This window comes from Penicillium psychrosexuale (assembly GCF_028828465.1).
Source record: "Penicillium psychrosexuale strain IBT 29551 chromosome Unknown utg000002l, whole genome shotgun sequence".
Classification (NCBI taxonomy): Eukaryota; Fungi; Ascomycota; class Eurotiomycetes; order Eurotiales; family Aspergillaceae; genus Penicillium; species Penicillium psychrosexuale.
In genome coordinates this window covers 5,227,737-5,249,034 of record NW_026643187.1, presented here as the reverse complement: position 1 = coordinate 5,249,034, position 21,298 = coordinate 5,227,737, and the positions used below count along the sequence as shown (strand labels likewise).

Genomic DNA, 21,298 nt, shown 5'->3' with positions numbered 1-21,298 from the left:
TGCAGCAGACATCCCACTGATCTGTACAAAATGGCTTCAGTCGTAAAGGGCAGGGCTTCGCGCCGCTCTGCGCCCCGCCGGAGTTATGTCATTGAAGATACATCTGAATCAGAAGACCCCGGAAATGTAACACCAACACCCAATACGCACGATGACGATGACGATGACGAGGTCGAGGAGGAGTACACTCCAGTCCCTAAAAAAGCAAAGAGAGCGTCGAGCAAGAGAATGACAATAGACCCCGTCACACCTTCTACTGTGCGCGCTGCTAGCAAGACCCAAGAAGCGCCAACAGATGATTCCGATGCGATGGACACCGACACCGACGCGATGGACATGGATGCGATGGATATCGACGAAGAAAATGATGAGAACGACGAGGGAGTTAGTATGGCGTCAATGGAAGTAGATCCAGAATCTCCTTCCAGTAAAGCGGCGTTGAAAAGAAAAAGTATGGCTCATCCCCGCAAGAGTCACGGCTCAATCACACTCAAGCCGGCACAGGGCTCACTTCCAACTCCAGAGCCATCCCAATCGCCAGAGCCTCATGAAAGAGCGCACCGAGCAAGCGTGCCACCGTTGTCCGACATCACCGAATCTGCCGTGAATCAGTCGCCATCGAGACAATTGGAAGTGCCCACATCTCAAATTTCCATTATAAACCCGAACTCGACAGTCTTGGAGAGGCCTATGGACATTGTGGCCAAGTCTAGAACACAGGCCCCTCAAGCGCCCGAGGAGCCCGCGGCGCCCAAGCCCCGAATGATTATTGAGAACCTTATTCTGACAAACTTCAAGAGTTACGCTGGGCAGCAGATCGTTGGACCGTTCCACGCCTCCTTTTCATCTGTCGTAGGACCGAACGGATCCGGAAAGTCCAACGTGATTGACTCCCTCCTGTTTGTATTTGGTTTCCGCGCCAGCAAGATGCGACAGGGCAAAATCTCTGCGCTGATTCACAACTCTGCTCAGTACCCCAACCTTGCATTTTGTGAAGTCGAGGTTCATTTCTCACAAGTCCTCGATTTGCCCGAAGGTGGCCAGGAAGTGGTCCCAGATTCCCAACTGATTGTTTCGCGGCGAGCGTTCAAGAATAACACCAGCAAATATTACATGAACAAGAAAGAAACCAATTTCACCGCTGTGACGACCTTCCTCCGTGATCGCGGAATTGATCTCGACCACAAGCGGTTCCTGATTTTGCAGGGTGAGGTCGAGTCGATCGCTCAGATGAAACCCAAAGCCTCCAACGAACACGACGAAGGCCTCTTAGAATACCTGGAAGATATTATTGGAACCTCCAAGTACAAGACACCTATCGATGAAGCGGCAACAGAGCTCGAAGCTCTCAACGACGTATGCGTGGAGAAGAACAACCGTGTCCAGCACGTGGAGAAGGAGAAGACGGCCTTGGAGGATAAGAAAAACAAAGCGTTGGCTTACATACGTGAGGAGAACGAATTGGCACAGAAACAATCAGCGCTATATCAAATTTACATTGACGAGTGCAATGATAATGTTCGTGTTACGGAAGAGGCCATTCTCCAAATGCAGGAGCTACTCAACATGGAACTCGAGAAACACGAAGGAAACGAATCCGGTATCAAAGAGCTCGAAAAAGCCTACAAGAAGGGGGTTCGCCATTACGAGTCGATGGAGAAGGAGACTCAAACCTTGCTCAAGGAGATGGCCAAGTACGACAAGGAGTCTGTCAAGTTTGAGGAGAAGAAGAAATTCTTGCTCGGCAAACAGAAAAAGTTAGAGAAAGCCATGCAGACCAGCCGCCTTGCTGCTTCTGAATGCCAGAGCCTGGTTGAGAAGTTTACCTACGACATTGAGAAGAAGACTGCCGAAACCACTCAATTCGAGAAGGAGATGGTGACAGAAGAGAAGGAACTGAACTCCATCCGCGAGGGGCTAAAAGGCAAGACGCAAGGCCTATCTGACCAGATTGCTGAGAAGCAAAAGTCGCTGGAGCCATGGAACGCGAAGATCAACGAGAAACAGTCCGCAGTTGCAGTAGCTCAGAGTGAGCTAGATATCTTGCGAGAGCGTGGTAATGCGGGCGCTGTCCTCCTCGAAGAAGCACAGGGCAAGGTTGTTACCATCGAAGAGAGTCTGCAAGCCAAACAAAACGAACTCGAAGACCGACAAGCCCAGAAAGAGACCTTGGAGTCTGAAGTGGAGAAGCTCAAACATGACTTGAAGAAATACGCTGGTCGGGAGCCCGAGGTTCGTTCGCATGTCTCTAGTGCCCGTCAGAAAGCAGACGAGGCACGAGTCAGTCTCGCAAGCACACAAAACCGTGGAAGTGTCTTGACTGGGTTGATGCGTCTCAAGGAATCTGGCCGTATCGATGGTTTCCATGGCCGACTTGGTAACCTAGGCACAATTGACGAGAAGTATGATGTGGCTATTTCTACAGCTTGTCCTGCTCTCGATAACATGGTGGTGGAGACCGTGGAAGTCGGCCAGCAATGCATCGATTATTTGCGCAAGAACAACCTTGGTCGAGCGAACTTCATTCTTCTTGACCGTCTTCCTCGCCGTGACATGGCATCGATCTACACACCTGAAAGCGTTCCTCGTCTCTTTGATCTTGTCAAGCCGAAGGATCCCAAGTTCGCCCCAGCTTTCTACAGTGTGATGCAAAACACGCTGGTTGCTAAGGACTTGGAGCAGGCGAATCGTATTGCCTATGGTGCTCGCCGGTGGCGAGTAGTGACAGAAGATGGCCAGTTGATTGATGTGTCAGGAACAATGAGCGGTGGTGGTACCCGTGTTGCCCGAGGCGGTATGTCCTCAAAGCAAGTCGCAGACACCACAAAGGAGCAGGTATCTCGCTTGGAATCCGATCTCGAGGAACTGGAAAGGAAATTCCAGGCTTTCCAGGAAAAGCAGCGACACGTGGAGTCTCAGATGAAGGAAAGATCAGAGGAAATCCCACGCTTAGAGACTAAGATCCAAAAGATTATGATCGAGATTGACAGCACCAAGCGCAGCCTTGCTGATGCCCAGCGACGCGTGAAAGAGCTGGGCGCACAGCACCAGCCATCTGATTTGGATGAAGCCCAGGTTGCTGCCCTGGAAAAACAGATTGCCAAAGCCCAAAAGCAGATCGCTCAACTCAATGACGAGAAGAGTGGCATCGAGGAAGAGATCCAGACCTTGCAGAGCAAGATCATGGAGGTCGGTGGTGTTCGGCTTCGCGGTCAAAAGGCAAAGGTAGATGGCCTGAAAGAGCAGATTGGCATGCTTGCTGAGGAGATTTCAAACGCGGAGGGGCAGCTGTCCAAGAACGACAAACTCATCAAGAAGCACTCCAAAGCCCGCGATATCTCAGAGAAGGAGATTGGTCAGATCGCAGAGGAGTTGGAGAAACTAGAAGAAGCTGTTGCCAACCAGACCAATGAATCTGCCGACTGGAGACAGAAGGCCGACGAAGCCCAGGAGGTAATTTACCCAAGATCCGCGAGTGTATTGAATTTGCTGCTGACCATCATTAGGCATTGGAGTCTAAAAAGGGCGAGCTGAAGGCCATGAAGGACGAGCTTGACGCAAAGGTGGCTGAGCTCAATGAGACAAGAGCTGCTGAAATCGAGATGCGAAATAAATTGGAAGAGAACCAGAAAGCCCTGGCTGAGAACCAAAAACGCAGTGGTTACTGGGAGGAAAAGCTTTCAAAGCTGACCGTCCAGAACATCAGCGATATTGGCGAAGAGCAGGAGCCTACTGAACTTCAAATGTACACCAAGGATGAGCTAGAGGCTATGAACAAGGATTCTCTGAAAGCTGTCATTGCTGCTTTGGAGGAGAAAGTTCAAAACGCCTCTATCGATTTGTCAGTCATTGAGGAGTACCGCCGCCGAGCTGCCGAGCACGAATCACGCTCGGCCGATCTGACCAACGCTTTGACATCCCGAGACGGTGCCAAGGCACGCCTGGACGGGCTTCGATCTTCTCGCTTGAATGGATTCATGGAAGGATTTGGCATTATCTCTCTGCGCCTCAAAGAAATGTACCAGATGATCACCATGGGCGGTAACGCCGAGTTGGAGCTGGTTGACTCATTGGACCCCTTCTCGGAAGGCATCTTGTTCTCGGTAATGCCTCCTAAGAAGAGCTGGAAGAACATTAGCAACTTGTCTGGTGGAGAGAAGACCCTGTCCAGTTTGGCGCTGGTATTCGCTCTTCACCACTACAAGCCTACTCCGCTCTATGTCATGGACGAGATCGATGCTGCCCTAGACTTCCGAAACGTGAGTTGATCTTATACGAATTATGATGGACACGTATGCTAACTCTTGTTCTAAGGTTTCCATTGTCGCCTCGTATATCAAGGAACGAACGAAAAATGCCCAATTCATTGTCATTTCATTGAGAAACAATATGGTACGTGCCGTTGATGACCGCTTCAAGTTGACATAGCTAACATGTTGTCTAGTTTGAGCTTGCTGCCCGACTTGTCGGTGTCTATAAGGTTAACCACATGACCAAGAGTGTGACGATCGAGAACCGGGATTATATCACGGGTCGATAATGACTGGAGATGAAATACCGCGTTGTTATTTTGACTTTCGGCCTCCTGCCTGGATGAATAGGGTTGTATGCTGTTTTTTTTTTCTCGATGATATCATGGGTCGGGGAGTTTTGGATATTTTCCTTTTACATTCATGCTCGTGCACTTTTAGAAATCAGAACTTGAGTACATCTGTGCATATATTGTCCACCCTTACTGGTGTTATAGCACTGGATTGGTCTTTACATAAACCCATCAATCTACATATATCTACCTCCGGTAATTCAATAACGATATTCTGCCCAGTAAGATTTCAGCAGAACCAGGAACATCTGAAGGCAAGCGGTTAGGCCGGAAACGACGCTACATACCAAGCTTGTGGGCTATATTGAGATAATCTGCTGCGGCTTCAACTGTCGAGGGTTCCCTACTCCTGGCGGGCCACTATCGACAGTATTCGCGCCTATGACCACTCACTGTAACAGGATACGCCCCTTCCCTGCGACAAAGTCAAACGGAACCATCGGAGTACACCTAAACTAGTCTTGGCCAAAGACAAGAGCAGCTTTTTAGAGTCTTCGGGAATTTGCGTAGATCGGAAACCTAAGAATCACTTTGGGATCGGATCTAATTAAGCGAACTTCTTTTGTGAAAAGATTAAGTCATCACCCAACCTTTTAGGTGTCGGAGGTATAAGCTGACATCACTGTGGATGAGTTTCATGAGTCCGAGCAATCATCCTTCATACTCGAATTCACTCAAACATCAAAGATGCTGTTTTTTTTGTCCCGTCCCAAAAGGAAATCCTCTAGGAGAACGGAATCCTCTGGGAAGACAGAATCATCTGCGAAAACAGAATCCTCCCCTGAAATAAAATCGAGCCGTGAGCGAGTATCCAGAACAGTGGGGAATTTTTTGAAAGGTGATACACTCTCTTGGGAAGAGCGTCTCGAACAAGATGGGGATATAAATATTCTCCAAAGATATCGCTTGCAGCGATACTGGGAAGCAGACAGCCCTAATACCAGGCCTGGTTTTATCTCACATAAGCTTCTCTTTACAGAGGAAGACCTCCGGGAAGTTGTTCAAGAAGAGATATCTATTAAGGAGGGGCTTGACTTGCTCAAAGATGCCAAAGAGAGGCTTGATATTTTGAATGCTAAATACTGGCTCTTGGAGTAAATGTGGTGGCATTATCATTCCTGTCTGGAAGATGGGTATGAACGAAATGCGTTTGAGCTATGGCGGTCCCATCCTAAATGGTATATGCATCGCGTTCTCGTTGAAGATTGTGCTAGCCGACAAGGATGCTGTGCTCGTGGATGTGGCTGTTGTCTTGACCGTAAGATCGATCCTACGCGGAGGCTTGGAGTTGGACATTGTACTCTCGAATGTGGGTGTTGTCGGCGAGCTCGAGGCTTTGACGTCCCCAAAGAAGATAGGAGATTGTTGAAAGAACAACGTCGTGAAGACGTGAGCAAACTCAGCAGGCACCGGATCACGCGAGTCTCAATATGGGGGCTTGTCGGTGATAGCTATGTCAGCCCGTTTGATATGATTGACGCGCCACCGAGCTATGGGCAGATTGCAAAAGACACAGATTTGGCAACAAAGAGGGATTAATTCAACTGGCTCATTGGCTTCAATTTATGGATATTGCATCTTGCTCACTATATTATTGCTGTATTTTGATGAATGTACCCGATAAGGAGGCTCGTACCTTCCTAGAAGCCATTGCTTGCCCTGTAGTCAATAACCCAATTTCGTAGTCCATGTAAGAACTTCACGTTCATATCAATTCAGAATATCAACATTCATGATCAGAAATGTCTGTTTTAAGCCTTTTTTTATTGTCTTTTTTTTTACCGTGGCCTGGGCTTGTAAGTTCGATCTCTTTTCTGGCCTCTTTTTTGGCCTCTTTCTAACCTTTTTTTCTAGCCCCAGTGCCTCTCCAACCCCGAGCGGGCGAAGCAGCTGACCTCGTCCAAGGTCATATTACCTATGACCTCTGATGGGCCCTCTTCAAGCCTGGACGCTACATGTTTACCAAGTGTCTGGGGCACTGAAAACCCGAGGCGTGGTATATTTGATGTAGGCGAAGAGATCATGTGCGATGGTGTCACATATTACAAACTCGAAGCCCGCTATCTTGACCATGAGAAGGGACTTTCCTTCGGCTTGAAAGTCGTCGAGGTTGTGACGCTTGCCCTGGTCTTAAGGGAGGCAGTCCTCTTGACATCTTGGTGGATCAAGTTCTGTACCAAGCGGTATGTCACTTGGTCGTTGTGTGGGATATGTAGGAATAATATGCTGATCTTTGGTTCTTTGATATAGCCGCTATAGAAGAGCGGATGCTCGCGCTGCCGAGCTCGCTGCCAACCGTGATGCCACGCGCACTGCCAATGCCAATGGCACTCAAAGACAAGCGGGCCAAGGAAATTGAGCCAGGAGGTGCTGTCGTGGGGAGTATAGGAGGAAGAGGAGGGGGGTGGGCCCTCATATAATTATGATATGCTCATTGGCGAGGAGGGAGGGTTGGCCTCCATTGTATATAACCAACCTGGCCAACTGTATATATCAACAGCGGCCCAAAGCTCTCATCATTATCACAAAGACTCGCATCCGTAGATGTATCTGCTTATATAGTCAATAAAGATGACCTCGTAGCAACCCGAGGAGTGCTGGCTTGTGTATCAGAAGACTCGAAAAAGGTTTCCTGAAAGCTGAACCACGTACAGTGAGCCAATAGATCGAGAGCCCATCTTCGCTCAATTGGTGTAGCTCCGTGCTATTAACTCTCAATTTCTCCATGTCCCTCGTTCGATTGGCATCGATTAGTGAGTCTATATCAATGATCGATGCTCCATCTGGTTTGAGGTCAATTTGTCGTGAACACGAATGTTGAAAGTTTGTAGAGTTCGGTATGGTCTTGGGTATCTTGAAGTTCCGCGGTTCCAAACCGATTAAATGCTTCGCTGCCACCCCAGCCATGACCAAGTTTGCCAAGAACTGGTTGAAACCAGTCGCAAATTCCGAAGCCTGGTCGGTACGCACACCCAGGGGCCAGCGGTATGATGGAAGTTCTTCTATCATGAAGGATAGTGACCCCATAAAAATGAATATCAACAGCTACGTTGGTGCTGATACATATTCTTTCATGGTTAAGATAGCGGGCTTCGAGTTTGTAATATGTGACACCATAGCGCATGATCGCCTATACCACGCCTCGGGTTTTCAGTGCCCAGACACTTGGTAAACATGTAGCATCCAGGCTTGAAGAGGGCCCATCAGAGGTCATAGATAATATGACCTTGTCCCGCAGCACCTGCGCAATTTTGGTGCTGCGAGGTGCTGCGAGGTGCTGCGAGCTAATTTAGAAGATAAATCTTACTATGCTTACGCTCGTACTACGCCAATTAGAAGATGAGGGGATGAGATGCTACTTACTCTATATTCTAGAAAATAAGCCTCATTCTGTTCAGGAAATGCTATAGTCAATCCAATCTGGTAGCGTATGATTGGCGATATATAGTCATTTATCTGCTAGTAGTAGTACGGTATTCAGATCAAGGGATAATTTGGACCATGAGTTTTCAGCTATGCATGAAAGGGGCAGAGAGAGACCATGCAAGGCTTAGTTTACAGCCGAGAGCCGAACGATAAAATTTATCTTTGCAACTACGTAGAATATCAACAACCCTACTATGTATCTAGGCCCTTGCTGACAATTCTAACCCGGTTACGGAGATGCGTGTCTTATACATACATATCGATTGATCGTCATTCTGAGATCCGGAACCACGACGATGAGAGAGAAGACAGGAGAATATACGGGTTGTGTGATGATAGGGTAGAGCCAGGAGTTCATGGCGCCCGAGTCGCTGTTTCCAGGCCGTATCCTTGAAACTGTCCATGCGAATGAGAGCGGGTACAACGTGCGGATTCTTCAGGTAATGGTAAGCATTAGGTGAAACCGGCTCCAACACGATAATGTTATGACGAATGGTGGTACGATATGTATATGAGCTTGGGAAGGGCAGGTTCCGCCATCTCCCGGACACGTGTGGTTGGACAAGGATTATTAGGTCTTTCGGGTGTATTATTAGAGTGGCTGGATAATGTTTCAAGCTTGAGCCTGTTTGAGCTACTTACGATAGAACATAGGAACCAAGTATACTACAAGGGTAACTCGTTATGTAGGCTCTAGGGCTGTTTCTGGGCATTTATCCACGACATGGCCCGAATCATCCGTTGATTTCCTTCCCCGCATGTCAGACTAACAAGACAAGACTCTTCATGGTGTGACATGCATATCTAGGCAAATGCATGTGGGTTTGCTGCAATGCTGGGGACTCCGGCAGGTCGGCACGATATTCCCAATTTAGATCGGCTCTTGAAATTTCTTTACAAAACATACGGACCCTTGCAAGCGAGAACAGATCACCCATATGGAACATTCTGTTTACTTTTTACTACAAGTACCATTTACTACACCACCTCGTAGTCAATGAAATGATCTAATAAAAGAACTGTGTTCATTGACCAATTACTACTAGAATACAAGACCAAATTAATTCCCAAGTTTTTTGGCCCTTCCACGCTTCCTAATCTCGATCAAGACCTTCTTCCACTTCCGCTTCGTTTTTTCTTGATCGGCTTTCTCGCTCAATGCATACTCTTTTCGCTTCATTTCTTTGACCTGGGATGAACTGATTATACCAGCAATTGGAATATGCCGGCGAGGTGCATCATACCGGGCGTTGCGTGCCCCCATAATAGCATGTGTACGATCGAGTTCCCGCTGTAGCTGAAGAGCCAAAGTAGCCTGGGCCTCAGCACCCTTTGCAAGCTTTGCTAGCCCATCTTTGAAACGCTGAGTATTTGGGTCGGTTCGATTGAGACGATCGCTTATTCTTCGAATTTCCTCGGCGGTTTTTGGAGTGCTAAACTCGGTGTCTTGAGAGCTGACTGACGGGGTATCCGGCCGGGGTAGATTATCATCATGTGGATTGGATGACTCTAATTCAGTAGGAAACAGATTAGGATTACGTTTCAGGAAACGTTTTAGCCAGTGGTCGCCGATTCTTGGGGGTTCTGTGGTAGGGTCGTTGTGGTCATCCTTCAGAATTGAATCGGCAGCGTCAGTTATTTGTCGACGAGTTATTGATGCTCCGACCGCATGAAAAGAAGCAATGATTGCACATAAAGCCTTCTCCTGTGCAGGATTGAGCTTCCGACCATTGGGTTGTCGTTCAAAAAGCGATTTTCCACCTCTCCAGCGCCGACGAAGGCGGCCTTCGGGAACCGCGAATTCTCGCGCAGTCTTCCGAATATTAGGCTTGGATTGGTCTGAGAGAGAGTCCATGGCCAGCTGGATCTGCTGCTCTATATCTTTATTTGTTTTAGGCATGGTTGGTGGTGTGGCAGAGGATCATAGTAAAGATGTAAAATGTAGAAAGAATGTTCTATGTGGGTGACCTGTTTCATATGGGTCTCGCTTCCGAGAGTCAGTATCTTTTGTAAAGAAGTTTCACGGGCCGGTTTATTACGAGAACGATGAAAGTCAGCAGCCAATCATGGCATCAAACAAGAACTTACTGCAACTAAATTCCAAGTTTGTGCTGTGCGAAAGAGAAGATCGCTGCTCTTTCCAGCCGCCAAGACCGACAGCCGCTTGACGTCAGAAGCGGGATAAGAGGAGGTTGGGGTGCGCAGTCAAGAGGGGAAATGCGAGATTCTTGGTTGAATAAGACTTGAGGCTCTTGCGCTGGGTTTCCCTTTTTCCCTTTCTCATCTGCTGCATGGGTGATTTCGTCTCATTCATACCCACGTTTTTTTTTCGGGTGCTGGAGTCAAGATCGCATCGAGACCCACTGTACGGAGCACTGCATGCAATTGCCAGCCACCAGGGACTGAAATCTCAAATCTCACGATATCAAATCAAAAGCATTGCTAAATAGATAGTCCACAGGCTGCAGTTATGGTAAGCGCATACCTAGGTATCCATGGTCGTTACTGAAGCTCTCTTCCATGGCTCACCCAAGTAACACCCGCGCGGGCCGAACAAAGAACCACGGATCGCATAGTCTGGAATTCATAAAAGCTAATAACTCCGCTTCTCCAGGCTCCTATAAACTCCATGCTCGAGACCCGGCAGTCAAGCGACGATAACTGCCCAAGCACAATCAGCGGCGGTGGGATTGCGGGTATCGTTATCGGCTCGATCGCAGGGACCCTCCTGATCCTCTGGCTGTGGCGAATACTCCGACTTCCCGGCGTGTGGAAGAATGATGCGTCTGAGGTCGTCTACCAGGCCCCGGTTATTCGCAGCAGCACCAAGACCCGCGGGCGGCGACATCGCCGTCGCCCTTCTGCGACGTATGTCGATTATGTCGAGAAGCCGGCTAGTGTACGCAGTTCACGCCGATATAGCGATCGCGATGATTTGCGCCGGCCGGCTAGGGTTTATAGGACGGAGGGGTGAATTATGGTATTATGGTGGGGATCATACATGAGAAATGTGGAATTGCTGGTGTGGGGGAATTGATTTGGCCATTGGTCTCGAACATATCAATTGGGACTGGCGTTTGCTATTTTTGGGTGGTTTCTCGAAGGAATGGCCGGACATGTTTGACGGAGCAATGTTGGTTATGAGGCATGACAGCATACATGTGATTGCACGCTTTTACGACTTGACGAGAAATACTTGAAATGGACTTGGTCTGTGCGTGTGATACTTCCTTTGTTTTGAATTGGGAATCCGATCTATGCTGTAGACGCCAGCCTTCCGAGTCTATATCCCAGTGCATGGCCAGAATCTTTTTCAGCCCTTGTAATGCACATTCACATGTGGCGGATGTCTACGTAATCCAGTCGGACGACTTGCTGACGGGGTACTTGGCTGTTTGTCACCGCCGAGCAGTGGCGTTCGATCGATCAGAACTCCCGAAGTTTCCCCTAAGGGAACTCTTCGCCAGCGAAGCAGACTCCATCCAACGGCGAACGAAAAACGCCGCAGCCGTGATCTCACCATTTCGACGAATAAGAGGGGGAGGCGATCGTTCGGGAAAGTGCATTATGTATTACATTGTACATAATGAGCGGGTTTGCAGGCAGGAAGGTAAGACAGGGGAAAGGGCCCACAGGGGAGAAGAAAAAAAAGAAAAAGCAAAACTGTTAGACATCTCCACTCATTGACGGGGCGGACTTGGCTTCTTAGTGGCTTTGTTTTGGACCCCCTGAGCGGAATACTAGTTTGGTAGGGTCGGAGGAACTGGAGGAACTCTGAAAATAAGTTATTGTTACACTGTTGTTATGATTATGAAGATGTTGTTTTCAAGGGGCACATGCATGATGATCTATCTGTAGTCCAATCCTGGTCTTACCCCGTGGCGATTCTTATCAATTGGGCTTTTGATCTTCATTGCAGAGGTTTCCCTTCCCCTCGAATGGCCAAGGCGTGAGCTAAACAGCCAGTCTTGTCCTGCGTTTGAGCCAAGGGATTATTGCAGCTAAAAATGGAAAATGACATACTACAACACACTGTTGATGTCGTATAAACCTGTTATAGAATCCGGAGTATACATGTTGTTGTACTCCGTATTGTACCTGGCAATCCATCCATGGGCCTGTTCGATCCAAGGTTATCGGGGTCCTTTACAGCCAATCGGTGGATGGTCAGCAGCCAATCAGAATCGCCCGCCTAAAAGTAGTTTTATCAGAAACCACTGGGCGAGCCCAAACAGGTTAGGCGTCATGCACAGGGCCCCTGGAGCTTGACTAAAATTAAGCTAGCGTCATGCACAAAAACGGGACCCCTAGCCTAGACCGGCTAGCTAGTAAACTCAACCATAATCTCTGCAGCCTTCCCCTTACGCCTCTCCAACGGTGCACAACAAAAATGATCAGGGCCCAAGACACCACTAGCCCATAATGTCCCGAGTCCACTCGGCGCCTAAATTGGACTGTCGTGGCTGATTTCCCCCCGTTTCTCGATGTTCCTTCCTTCAACACACTGTTAGGATCTTGCTGGCAGACTGCCTTCCACTCATTACCGTGCACTCGCACATCCACTCTTTATCGAATCTCGAGTAGTCTCGAGTCCATTCCTTTTTTTGGACGGTCTCACAGCAGAACCCTGACCAATCCTCTATACATCAACCCACCATGTTCCTCTCCCACATTGCCGTTCTGGCAGCTTTGGCTAGCTACGCCACCGCTCAAACATCGACCGACTGTGACCCAACGAAGAAGACATGTCCTGCGGATCCCGCCTTGGGCACTGAACACACATGGGACTTTAACACGACCTTGGACGAAAAGGTCTGGTCTATGACGACCGGAACATACGTGTACGGTGACGATGGAGCCAATTTCACTCTTTCCAAGGAGGGAGAGTCCACGCTTCTACAGTCGACCTTCTATATATTCTTCGGTGTCGTCGAATCTCACGTCAAGATGGCCAAGGGCGGAGGTCTAGTCAGCAGTGTAGTCTTGGAGTCCGACGATCTAGATGAGATTGATTGGGAATGGGTGGGATACAACACTAGCGAAGTGCAGTCCAACTTCTTTGGCAAGGGTAACGATACCACCTTCGATCGCGGCGGATTTCACTATGTGCCGAACGCGGACACTGAGTTCCATAACTACACCACATACTGGGCCCAGGATAAACTGCAATGGTGGATCGATGGCGAAATGGTCCGCGAACTCAAATACTCTGAGGAGTCCACCCTGTACGGCAAAAACTACCCACAGACACCCTGCCGTGTCCAATTCAGTCTCTGGCCTGCTGGTCAGAAAAGCGCGGCGCAGGGTACTATCGAGTGGGCTGGTGGCCTTGTCGACTGGGATTCCGCGCCTTTCACTATGACCCTTGGCAAGCTGCGTGTGAAGGATTTCCACACTGGCAAGGAGTACACCTACGGGGACCAGACAGGTTCATGGGAGAGCATCAAAGTGGTGGAGTAAGTGTGCCCAATCTAGAGCCGATCAGGATATCACTAATGAGATGTAATAGCGGAAACTCCACCGTACTGACCGAACTGAACAAGCCCGAACCCAAGTCTCTATCAGAGAAATGGGATGATCTCGGCGAGGGAGCTCACATTGGAGTCTACGTTGGCGCCGCCGCTGCCGGTGCCATTGGTATCGCAGCGCTGCTGTTCTTATGCCTGCGTCAGCGCCGCAAGGGCCGTCTCGAGAACGCGTTAGGCAACAACCCGGTTCCTCTTAACCGCGATGAGATGCAGAACTTCCAGAAAGACTGGAGGCAGAGCGAGTGGAAGTTGAACGGTGGTTATCAGCAGGTCCACAATTAGCCGGCTTGTCAACCGCACTAGTAAACCCACAAACTTGCGTTTGGACCTGTATAATGAATAGTTCCGTGATTCTTCTTCCTTTCGGTCGGCGCCGTGTCCGGTCTCACGGATTGTCACCATGACATGAATCCTGGGCATCTGTGGTGGCTGAAGGAGCCGGAATAATGTCCCTTTTCTTTTCGTCCCGGCTTTCCGGCTTACCGTCGTTTTTTCCTACTGTCGCTTGCCTCTGTCTCGCGTCCGCTCCATTCTGTTGATATCCCCTTTTGATCCTTGAATCCCAATTCCCTTCGTTGGCGTTGTTTAGGTCGCCTTTTGCTTTGCAATATGCTTCTCCATTCATGTAAATATATTGCCATACAAACCCTTTCTTTCAATTCTTTTACCCCTTGATCTTGATGAGGGGAAACTAGCCCAGACTAGTATCTTATTACCGAGAACTTGATAGCCCATTCAGTATTTGGACCATCTACATTCTGGAAGCAAGACGGATTAAAACGGAGTACATCTTTATCTTATATAGCCAAGATGTGGGCCCAACACCAGAGTCGGGGCGATAGTTAATGGGCCGGACCCAGTTAGATAAGTCCCAAGAGGGATATTCCCGCGAGGCGACTCTCTAAACAGTCTAAGCATGTGGATATACTATAGTGGATTCGGCTGTGTGGATGTGCCTTTATACAATGCCGTGTCTTCGGGATTCGTGTCAAATCCGACAGGCGGTGGACGAGTTCTCGGCGCCGATTAATACACGGCGATCGTGATTGGGCTTCGACCGATGCCCCGTCACAGATCCGGGCATTGCGACACGGATGAAACAAATGAATTGCAACATAAATGAAGTTATGTAATTTGTGCAGCGATCCCATATGAAAGATGAACGCTGTTATGAGCACACTAAAAAAGGAACCGAGGCTTGACAGTCGTGAGGTCACACTTTTTCGTTTATAACCCTTTGCAATTCCTCCTGAGTTCAGGATTTAATCTTCCAAGCTTGGTTTAATTCTTCGTCCTATTGTATCTGCAGCTCCAAGGGACATTTCGACATAGTGTACAGCGGCTGACCAGATTACGACCTCGACCAGGTACCCCGCCATTGCTACCTTACATCATTACGTATTCCAATTTGTGACACGACACCAATTATTCAAATTGATCAAACTCCCCAATTGAACGGCGGACTTTATACGCCATGGCTTCAGTCAAAGAGGTCCCGATTCCGGGCCCCAGGGGTGTCCCATTCTTGGGCAACATCTACGACATCGAGTCCGAGGTGCCTGTGAACAGCTTCGAGCAGATGGCCGATAACTATGGTATGGACCTAGATCTGCAGGTCAGGGACGTATAGTGTGAAATCATGGGCTAATTTTTGTGTTTCTCACTTTCAGGCCCCATCTTTCGATTGACCATCTTTGGCAAACCTCGAGTATTCGTTAGCTCCCACGAGCTAGTAGATGAAGTCTGCGATGAGGAACGTTTCGGCAAAATGGTCTCCGCTGGTCTGCATGAGATTCGCAACGGTGTCAACGACGGTCTCTTCACCGCAAACTATCCCGGCGAAGAGAACTGGGCGGTTGCCCATCGCATTCTTGTTCCTGCCTTCGGTCCGTTGATGATTCGCGGGATGTTCGATGGTGGGTATCCCTTTTCCGTCGGGTTAGAGAGCTATGCGGCACGCAGGCCAACGAACGAGTTTGGCTAACTTACTTTTAGAGATGTATGATATTGCGACTCAACTGGTTATGAAATGGGCTCGGGCTGGCCCTACGGTTCCTATCCAGGTTACGGATGACTTCACTCGCTTGACACTGGATACTATTGCTCTTTGCGCTATGGGCACTCGCTTCAACTCGTTCTACCATGATGAAATGCACCCATTCGTCGAGGCAATGGTTGGTTTGCTCTTAGGTTCTGGACATCGCAGTCTTCGCCCTGCTTTGCTCAACAGTCTGCCTACTTCGGAGAACAACAAGTACTGGAGTGATATCGAGTATCTGCGCAACCTATCTCAGGAATTGGTCGATGCGCGGAAGGAGAACCCCGTTGACAAGAAGGATCTTCTCAATGCGCTTATCCTGGGTCGGGACCCGCAGACTGGCAAGGGTATGACAGATGCGTCGATCGTGGACAACATGATCACGTTCCTCATCGCTGGTAAGTGATTCCTCCAACGGACGCAATATTTCAGCCCTGACTTTCTTAGGCCACGAGACCACCTCTGGCATGCTGTCATTCCTGTTCTACTATCTTCTCAAGAACCCGAGCGCATACAGAAAGGCTCAAGAGGAAGTCGACAGTGTGATTGGTAAACGCAAGATCACCGTCGATGACATGTCCAAACTGCCATACATCAACGCTGTCATGCGCGAGACGCTGCGCCTGAAGCCAACAGCCCCGATGATTGCCCTACACGCCCACCCCGAGAAGAACCACGAAGATCCTGTTACACTTGGAGGCGGCAAATATGTGCTCAATAAAGATGAGGTCATCGCCATCATGCTTACCAAAATGCATCGCGACCCGAAGGTCTACGGCCCCGACGCCGAGGAGTTCAGGCCAGAGCGGATGCTCGATGAGAACTTCGACAAGCTGCCCAAGAACGCATGGAAGCCATTTGGAAACGGCATGCGCGGCTGTATTGGACGGCCGTTCGCATGGCAGGAGGCTCTCCTCGTGGTTGCGATTTTGCTGCAGAACTTCAACTTCCAGATGGATAACCCCAGCTATGACCTCCGCATCAAGCAGACACTTACCATCAAGCCCAAGGACTTCCACATGAAGGCAACCCTAAGAGATGGACTTGACCCCACGCAACTCAGCGTTAAACTCAGCGGCTCTACTGCTGTGCCCCCAGAGACTGGCGCTGGCAGCCGGGATCGCAAGCCCAAGGTCGCCGCACACGCGGATGGTAAGCTGAAGCCCATGCACGTGTTCTATGGTAGCAACACAGGAACCTGCGAGGCGTTCGCTCGCAGGCTGGCGGATGATGCCACTGCCTACGGGTACGCTGCGCAGACAAGTTCTTTGGATTCAGCCATGCAGAATATCCCCAAGGGCGAGCCTGTGGTCTTCATCTCAGCTTCCTATGAAGGACAGCCTCCAGATAACGCGGCTCACTTCTTCCAGTGGATCAGTGGGCTGAAGGGCAGCGAGTTGGAAGGTGTCAACTACGCAGTGTTCGGCTGTGGCCATCATGATTGGTCGTCCACCTTCTACCGTATTCCCAAGGCCATCGACCAAATCGCCAAGGACAACGGGGCTAATCAGCTCTGCGAGATTGGTCTTGCCGACGCAGCAAACTCAGACATGTTCACCGATTTCGACGGTTGGGGCGAGACCTCATTCTGGCCGGCCGTGATGGCTAAATTCGGTGGAGCCACCCCTGAAAACGCTGCCAAGTCGAAGTCTTCCTTGCAGGTCGAAGTGAGCTCGGGTTTGCGTGCATCCACACTGGGTCTCCAGCTCGAAGAGGGCTTCGTCATTGAGAACGAGCTCCTCACGCCACCCGGAGCCCCAGCCAAACGCCTGGTCAAGTTCAAGCTGCCAACGGACATGACCTACCAGTGCGGTGATTACCTCGCTGTGCTACCCGTCAACCCAAGCTCAGTCGTCCGTCGCGCGATCCGCCGCTTCGACCTCCCCTGGGATGCCGTGATCAAAATCCAAAAACCCTCAGGCTCGACAGCTTCCCCCTCGATCCCCATCGACACGCCCATCTCCGCCTTCGAGCTCCTATCCACCTACATCGAGCTATCCCAACCGGCCTCGAAACGCGATCTCAATGTCCTCGCCGATGCCGCAATTGCGGACGCAGAACTCCAGGCCGAATTGCGCTATCTCGCCTCCAGCCCCAGCCGCTTCACCGAAGAAATCGTCAAGAAGCGCGTCAGCGCCCTGGATCTCCTCACCCGTTATCCCTCAATCAAGATTTCCCTCGGCGATTTCCTCGCAATGCTGCCACCCATGCGCGTGCGACAGTACTCCATCTCCTCGTCGCCGCTAGTCGACCCATCCGAATGCTCGATTACCTTCAGCGTCCTCAGCGCTCCAGCACTCGCCAACCCCACCCCAGAAAGCAACGAAAACCTCTACCTTGGCGTCGCCTCAAACTACCTTTCCGAGCTCCAAGCCGGCGAACGCGCACACATCACCGTCCGCCCCTCGCACTCCGGCTTCAAGCCGCCGATTGATCTCGAAACACCGATGATCATGGCCTGCGCTGGCAGCGGGCTCGCACCGTTCCGCGGATTCGTCATGGACCGCGCGGAGAAGATCCGCGGCCGTCGCAGCTCGCCTGACTCGGATGAGCTGCATGAGAACGCGGCTGTGAAGCCCGCCAAGGCAGTGCTGTACATCGGCTGCCGCACCCAGGGCCTGGACGATATCCACGCTGCTGAACTTGCCGAGTGGGCTGCGCTGGGCGCTGTCGATGTCCGCTGGGCGTACAGTCGTCCTGCCGATGGAAGCAAGGGACAGCATGTCCAGGATGTCATGCTCGAGGACCGTGAAGAGCTGGTGAAACTGTTTGAAGAAGGCGCGAGAATCTATGTCTGCGGTAGCACTGGGGTTGGTGCTGGTATCCGCCAGGCTTGCAAGGATATGTATCTCGAGAGGCGTCATGCTGTGCACGCCGAGCTTAAGGCCAAGGGAGAGACTCCGCCTGGTGCTGAGTTTGGGGAGGATGAGGCTGCTGAGAAGTTCTTTGATAATTTGCGGACGAAGGAGCGGTATGCTACCGATGTGTTTACTTAGTTTAGCGGCTTTTGCACCCTGGGTTTCGATCCCGTTGTATAATCATTTACAAATTGCATTATCTCTTGTTATTTAAGCAAATCATAATGCCCGTTCAACGTCCGAACTAGAAAAACAAACACAGAAGTATGACTTTATGGCCTGAATTCCAAGGCATAAACTCCCAACCAATCAGAATAAAGTTCCTGAAGAATCCCGGGATTTACTCACGTGACCTCAAAACTTCAATGCCGACAGCCAATCAGATCAACGGATGAAATGCCAGGCCGATGGAGAAAGATAAAAAACTTGTAATGTGAGTGATTCAGCATGTTCAATTCGGCATTAATGTATTAAATGAAAGCGGTTCTCATTTACATATCGTGAGTCTGACCTCGGCTATCCTATATACGATATCGAGAGCCCTCATTGGCCGCCAATGCCAACTTTGCGCTAAAACACAGTCAAATGGCGTGATAGAGTCGAACGATTTGCACCCCAGATATTGCCTTTTCGGGTGCTCGGCCGAGACAGCATTGGATGATAAAGAGCGGCTACACGCCCAATCTCTCACCAAACATAAATATCACACCATGCCGCAGATCAAGAGCGTAGCCATCATCGGGGCCGGCCCAGCTGGCGCCATTGCAGTCGATGCACTAGCACAAGAGAAAGCATTCGATGTCATCCATGTATTCGAGAGACAAGAGAAAGCCGGCGGATGCTGGTATGTCACTATGTTACTCTACTATCTTCGCCGATTCCCGCTAATAAATAAAAGGGTATCGAGAGATGACGAACCGTCACAGCAGTTCGACTTTGACGGTCTAGCTGCGCGAACAGCAGATGCGCCTCTCAAAATTCCCGAGCACCTCCCGTGCCGGACGCCTGTAGTTTCCCAGGACCGTTTCACGGACTCCCCCGTCTACCCGACACTGGAGACTAATGTGAACGCGGGAGCCATGTCTTTCTCGCAAGAGGAGATTCCTACAGTTCGATCCCAGTGGTCGATCGAGCGCCATGGTGCAGACACGCCTTTCCGGCACCATTCGGTTATCCGGAAGTATATTGAGGACTTGTTTAACCGAAAGGGGTACCAGGATCTTGTTCAGTATAATACTACCGTTGAACGCGCCATCAAAGATCCCAGCAGCAAGAAATGGGTGCTTACATTCCGCAGCACGGAAGTGCTGGACGGTGTCAAGTCGGATTACTGGTGGTCTGAGGAGTATGATGCAGTTGTGGTGGCTTCGGGCCATTACGCAGTGCCGTTTATCCCTGTGATTCCCGGGTTGAAGGAGTTTGCTGCGAGGTATCCCGGCAGTGTTCAACATACGAAGCATTACCGTGGGCCTGAGAAGTATCGGGGAAAGGTAAATGGAGTTCCTGCCTTTTCATTCTACCACCTGCTTACACATCGCAGAAAGTCATCACCGTCGGAGCGTCTGTTTCTGCTGCTGATACTGCAGTCAGCCTGATTGATAGTGCTCAGACACCAGTCATTGCTGTGGTTCGTGGTCGTTACAACGCCTATTTCGGAGATCTCGCCTTCCAGCACCCGAAGATTCAGCGTCGCCCGCCTATCTCACACATTACGAGTAATGACCAAGGCGAACGGACCGTGCATTTCGAAGACGGCACCTTTGAGACTGATGTCGACTATTTGATTTTTGGAACTGGCTTCAGCTGGACTCTGCCTTTCTTGCCTCAGGTTGCCACGCGGAACAATCGTGTGCCGGATCTATACCAACATGTCTTCTACAGACATGATCCAACACTTGTTTTTGTAGGCGCTGTAAGTCTATCAAGTCGAGGAATTTTCCCCGGATCAAAAGCTAACGAAGTACTCTCAGGTTGGTGCTGGGTTGACCTTCAAAGTCTTCGAATGGCAGGCTGTTGCCGCCGCACGCTTTTTAGCCGGCAAAATAACCCTACCCTCGATCACCGAGCAGGAAAAATGGGAAACCGACCGCATCGCGGAGAAGAGCGATGGCCCCGCGTTCACAGTCATCAACCCCGACTTCGAGCCCTACTTCGAGAGCCTCCGCCATCTAGCCGGGGAACCTCGTGGTGGTGCAGGACGGGGCCTACCTCCGTTCGATCAGAAATGGCTGTCTGATTTCAACGAAGGACATGAGCGCAGGAAGAAAATGTGGAAGCGAGCCAATGAAACCGCTCGGTTGTAAATCTGACCGTAGGGTCGTTGCCCTCGAGGGGATAAAGGAGTAGAAATCTTCCGTACTAGTCCGTATATAGAAAGACATGCAATATAGCTTACCAAGTAAATAGCCCAGCAAGGAGAGACCGAAATATCAGTTCCCACTTCCCCTTTTTGTCTCACTTTAACAGCATTACCTAAATTGATGCCCAAAAAGGAGTTCGCTGCAAGCTGAATACTCAGGCCCGCATCTCCACTTGTCAGGCAAATATCTCCAACGTCCGGGAATGCGGGCTTGGCGCTTTGCCCCCCCGTGCTCAGGAGTAAAAAAAGAGAGGTTTTGAAGACATTACTAGTTCCATATGCTCTGAAGAATCCCCGACTGTGCTTTCTCTCTACTCCCCCGACTATCCCTCCCCTCTCTGCATTGCCGAACCACGCCTCCCTCTCTCTCCACGAACCGCGATCAACAGCACTGCACATCCCCGCCATAAATAACAGCTAAAATACTGTTTCGGGTCGCGTCGCGAAAGCATTCGCACCGGATCACCCGGCAAGGGCAAAAAAACA

General features: G+C 50.1%; 8 protein-coding genes across 8 annotated transcripts; all 8 read left to right on the top strand.

The window, feature by feature from the left end:
• Positions 1–30: 30 nt before the first annotated feature.
• smc4 (condensin subunit SMC4) lies at positions 31–4,540 on the top strand (the record flags this gene model as incomplete). The annotated part of the gene is made up of 4 exons (XM_057184062.1): positions 31–3,453; positions 3,507–4,259; positions 4,315–4,392; positions 4,445–4,540. The coding sequence occupies 4 exons, from the start codon at positions 31–33 to the stop codon at positions 4,538–4,540; spliced, it is 4,350 nt and encodes a 1,449-aa protein (XP_057045512.1).
• Positions 4,541–5,732: 1,192 nt separating this feature from the next.
• Positions 5,733–5,972, top strand: N7518_003134 (uncharacterized protein; the record flags this gene model as incomplete). Its single annotated transcript, XM_057184061.1, has 1 exon — positions 5,733–5,972. One exon carries the CDS (start codon positions 5,733–5,735, stop codon positions 5,970–5,972), a length of 240 nt encoding a protein of 79 aa, XP_057045511.1.
• Positions 5,973–6,520: 548 nt separating this feature from the next.
• On the top strand, positions 6,521–6,962 carry N7518_003133 (uncharacterized protein; the record flags this gene model as incomplete). Its single annotated transcript, XM_057184060.1, has 2 exons — positions 6,521–6,786; positions 6,854–6,962. 2 exons carry the CDS (start codon positions 6,521–6,523, stop codon positions 6,960–6,962), a joined length of 375 nt encoding a protein of 124 aa, XP_057045510.1.
• A 366-nt stretch (positions 6,963–7,328) lies between these two features.
• N7518_003132 (uncharacterized protein) lies at positions 7,329–7,775 on the top strand (the record flags this gene model as incomplete). The annotated part of the gene is made up of 2 exons (XM_057184059.1): positions 7,329–7,356; positions 7,435–7,775. The coding sequence occupies 2 exons, from the start codon at positions 7,329–7,331 to the stop codon at positions 7,773–7,775; spliced, it is 369 nt and encodes a 122-aa protein (XP_057045509.1).
• Positions 7,776–10,499: 2,724 nt separating this feature from the next.
• On the top strand, positions 10,500–11,003 carry N7518_003131 (uncharacterized protein; the record flags this gene model as incomplete). Its single annotated transcript, XM_057184058.1, has 2 exons — positions 10,500–10,502; positions 10,644–11,003. 2 exons carry the CDS (start codon positions 10,500–10,502, stop codon positions 11,001–11,003), a joined length of 363 nt encoding a protein of 120 aa, XP_057045508.1.
• Positions 11,004–12,685: 1,682 nt separating this feature from the next.
• N7518_003130 (glycoside hydrolase family 16 protein) lies at positions 12,686–13,839 on the top strand (the record flags this gene model as incomplete). The annotated part of the gene is made up of 2 exons (XM_057184057.1): positions 12,686–13,485; positions 13,539–13,839. The coding sequence occupies 2 exons, from the start codon at positions 12,686–12,688 to the stop codon at positions 13,837–13,839; spliced, it is 1,101 nt and encodes a 366-aa protein (XP_057045507.1).
• Positions 13,840–15,031: 1,192 nt separating this feature from the next.
• N7518_003129 (bifunctional cytochrome P450/NADPH--P450 reductase) lies at positions 15,032–18,591 on the top strand (the record flags this gene model as incomplete). Its single annotated transcript, XM_057184056.1, has 4 exons — positions 15,032–15,152; positions 15,228–15,473; positions 15,553–15,993; positions 16,043–18,591. 4 exons carry the CDS (start codon positions 15,032–15,034, stop codon positions 18,589–18,591), a joined length of 3,357 nt encoding a protein of 1,118 aa, XP_057045506.1.
• Positions 18,592–19,163: 572 nt separating this feature from the next.
• Positions 19,164–20,756, top strand: N7518_003128 (uncharacterized protein; the record flags this gene model as incomplete). Its single annotated transcript, XM_057184055.1, has 4 exons — positions 19,164–19,297; positions 19,352–19,943; positions 19,994–20,365; positions 20,424–20,756. The coding sequence occupies 4 exons, from the start codon at positions 19,164–19,166 to the stop codon at positions 20,754–20,756; spliced, it is 1,431 nt and encodes a 476-aa protein (XP_057045505.1).
• Positions 20,757–21,298: the final 542 nt, after the last annotated feature.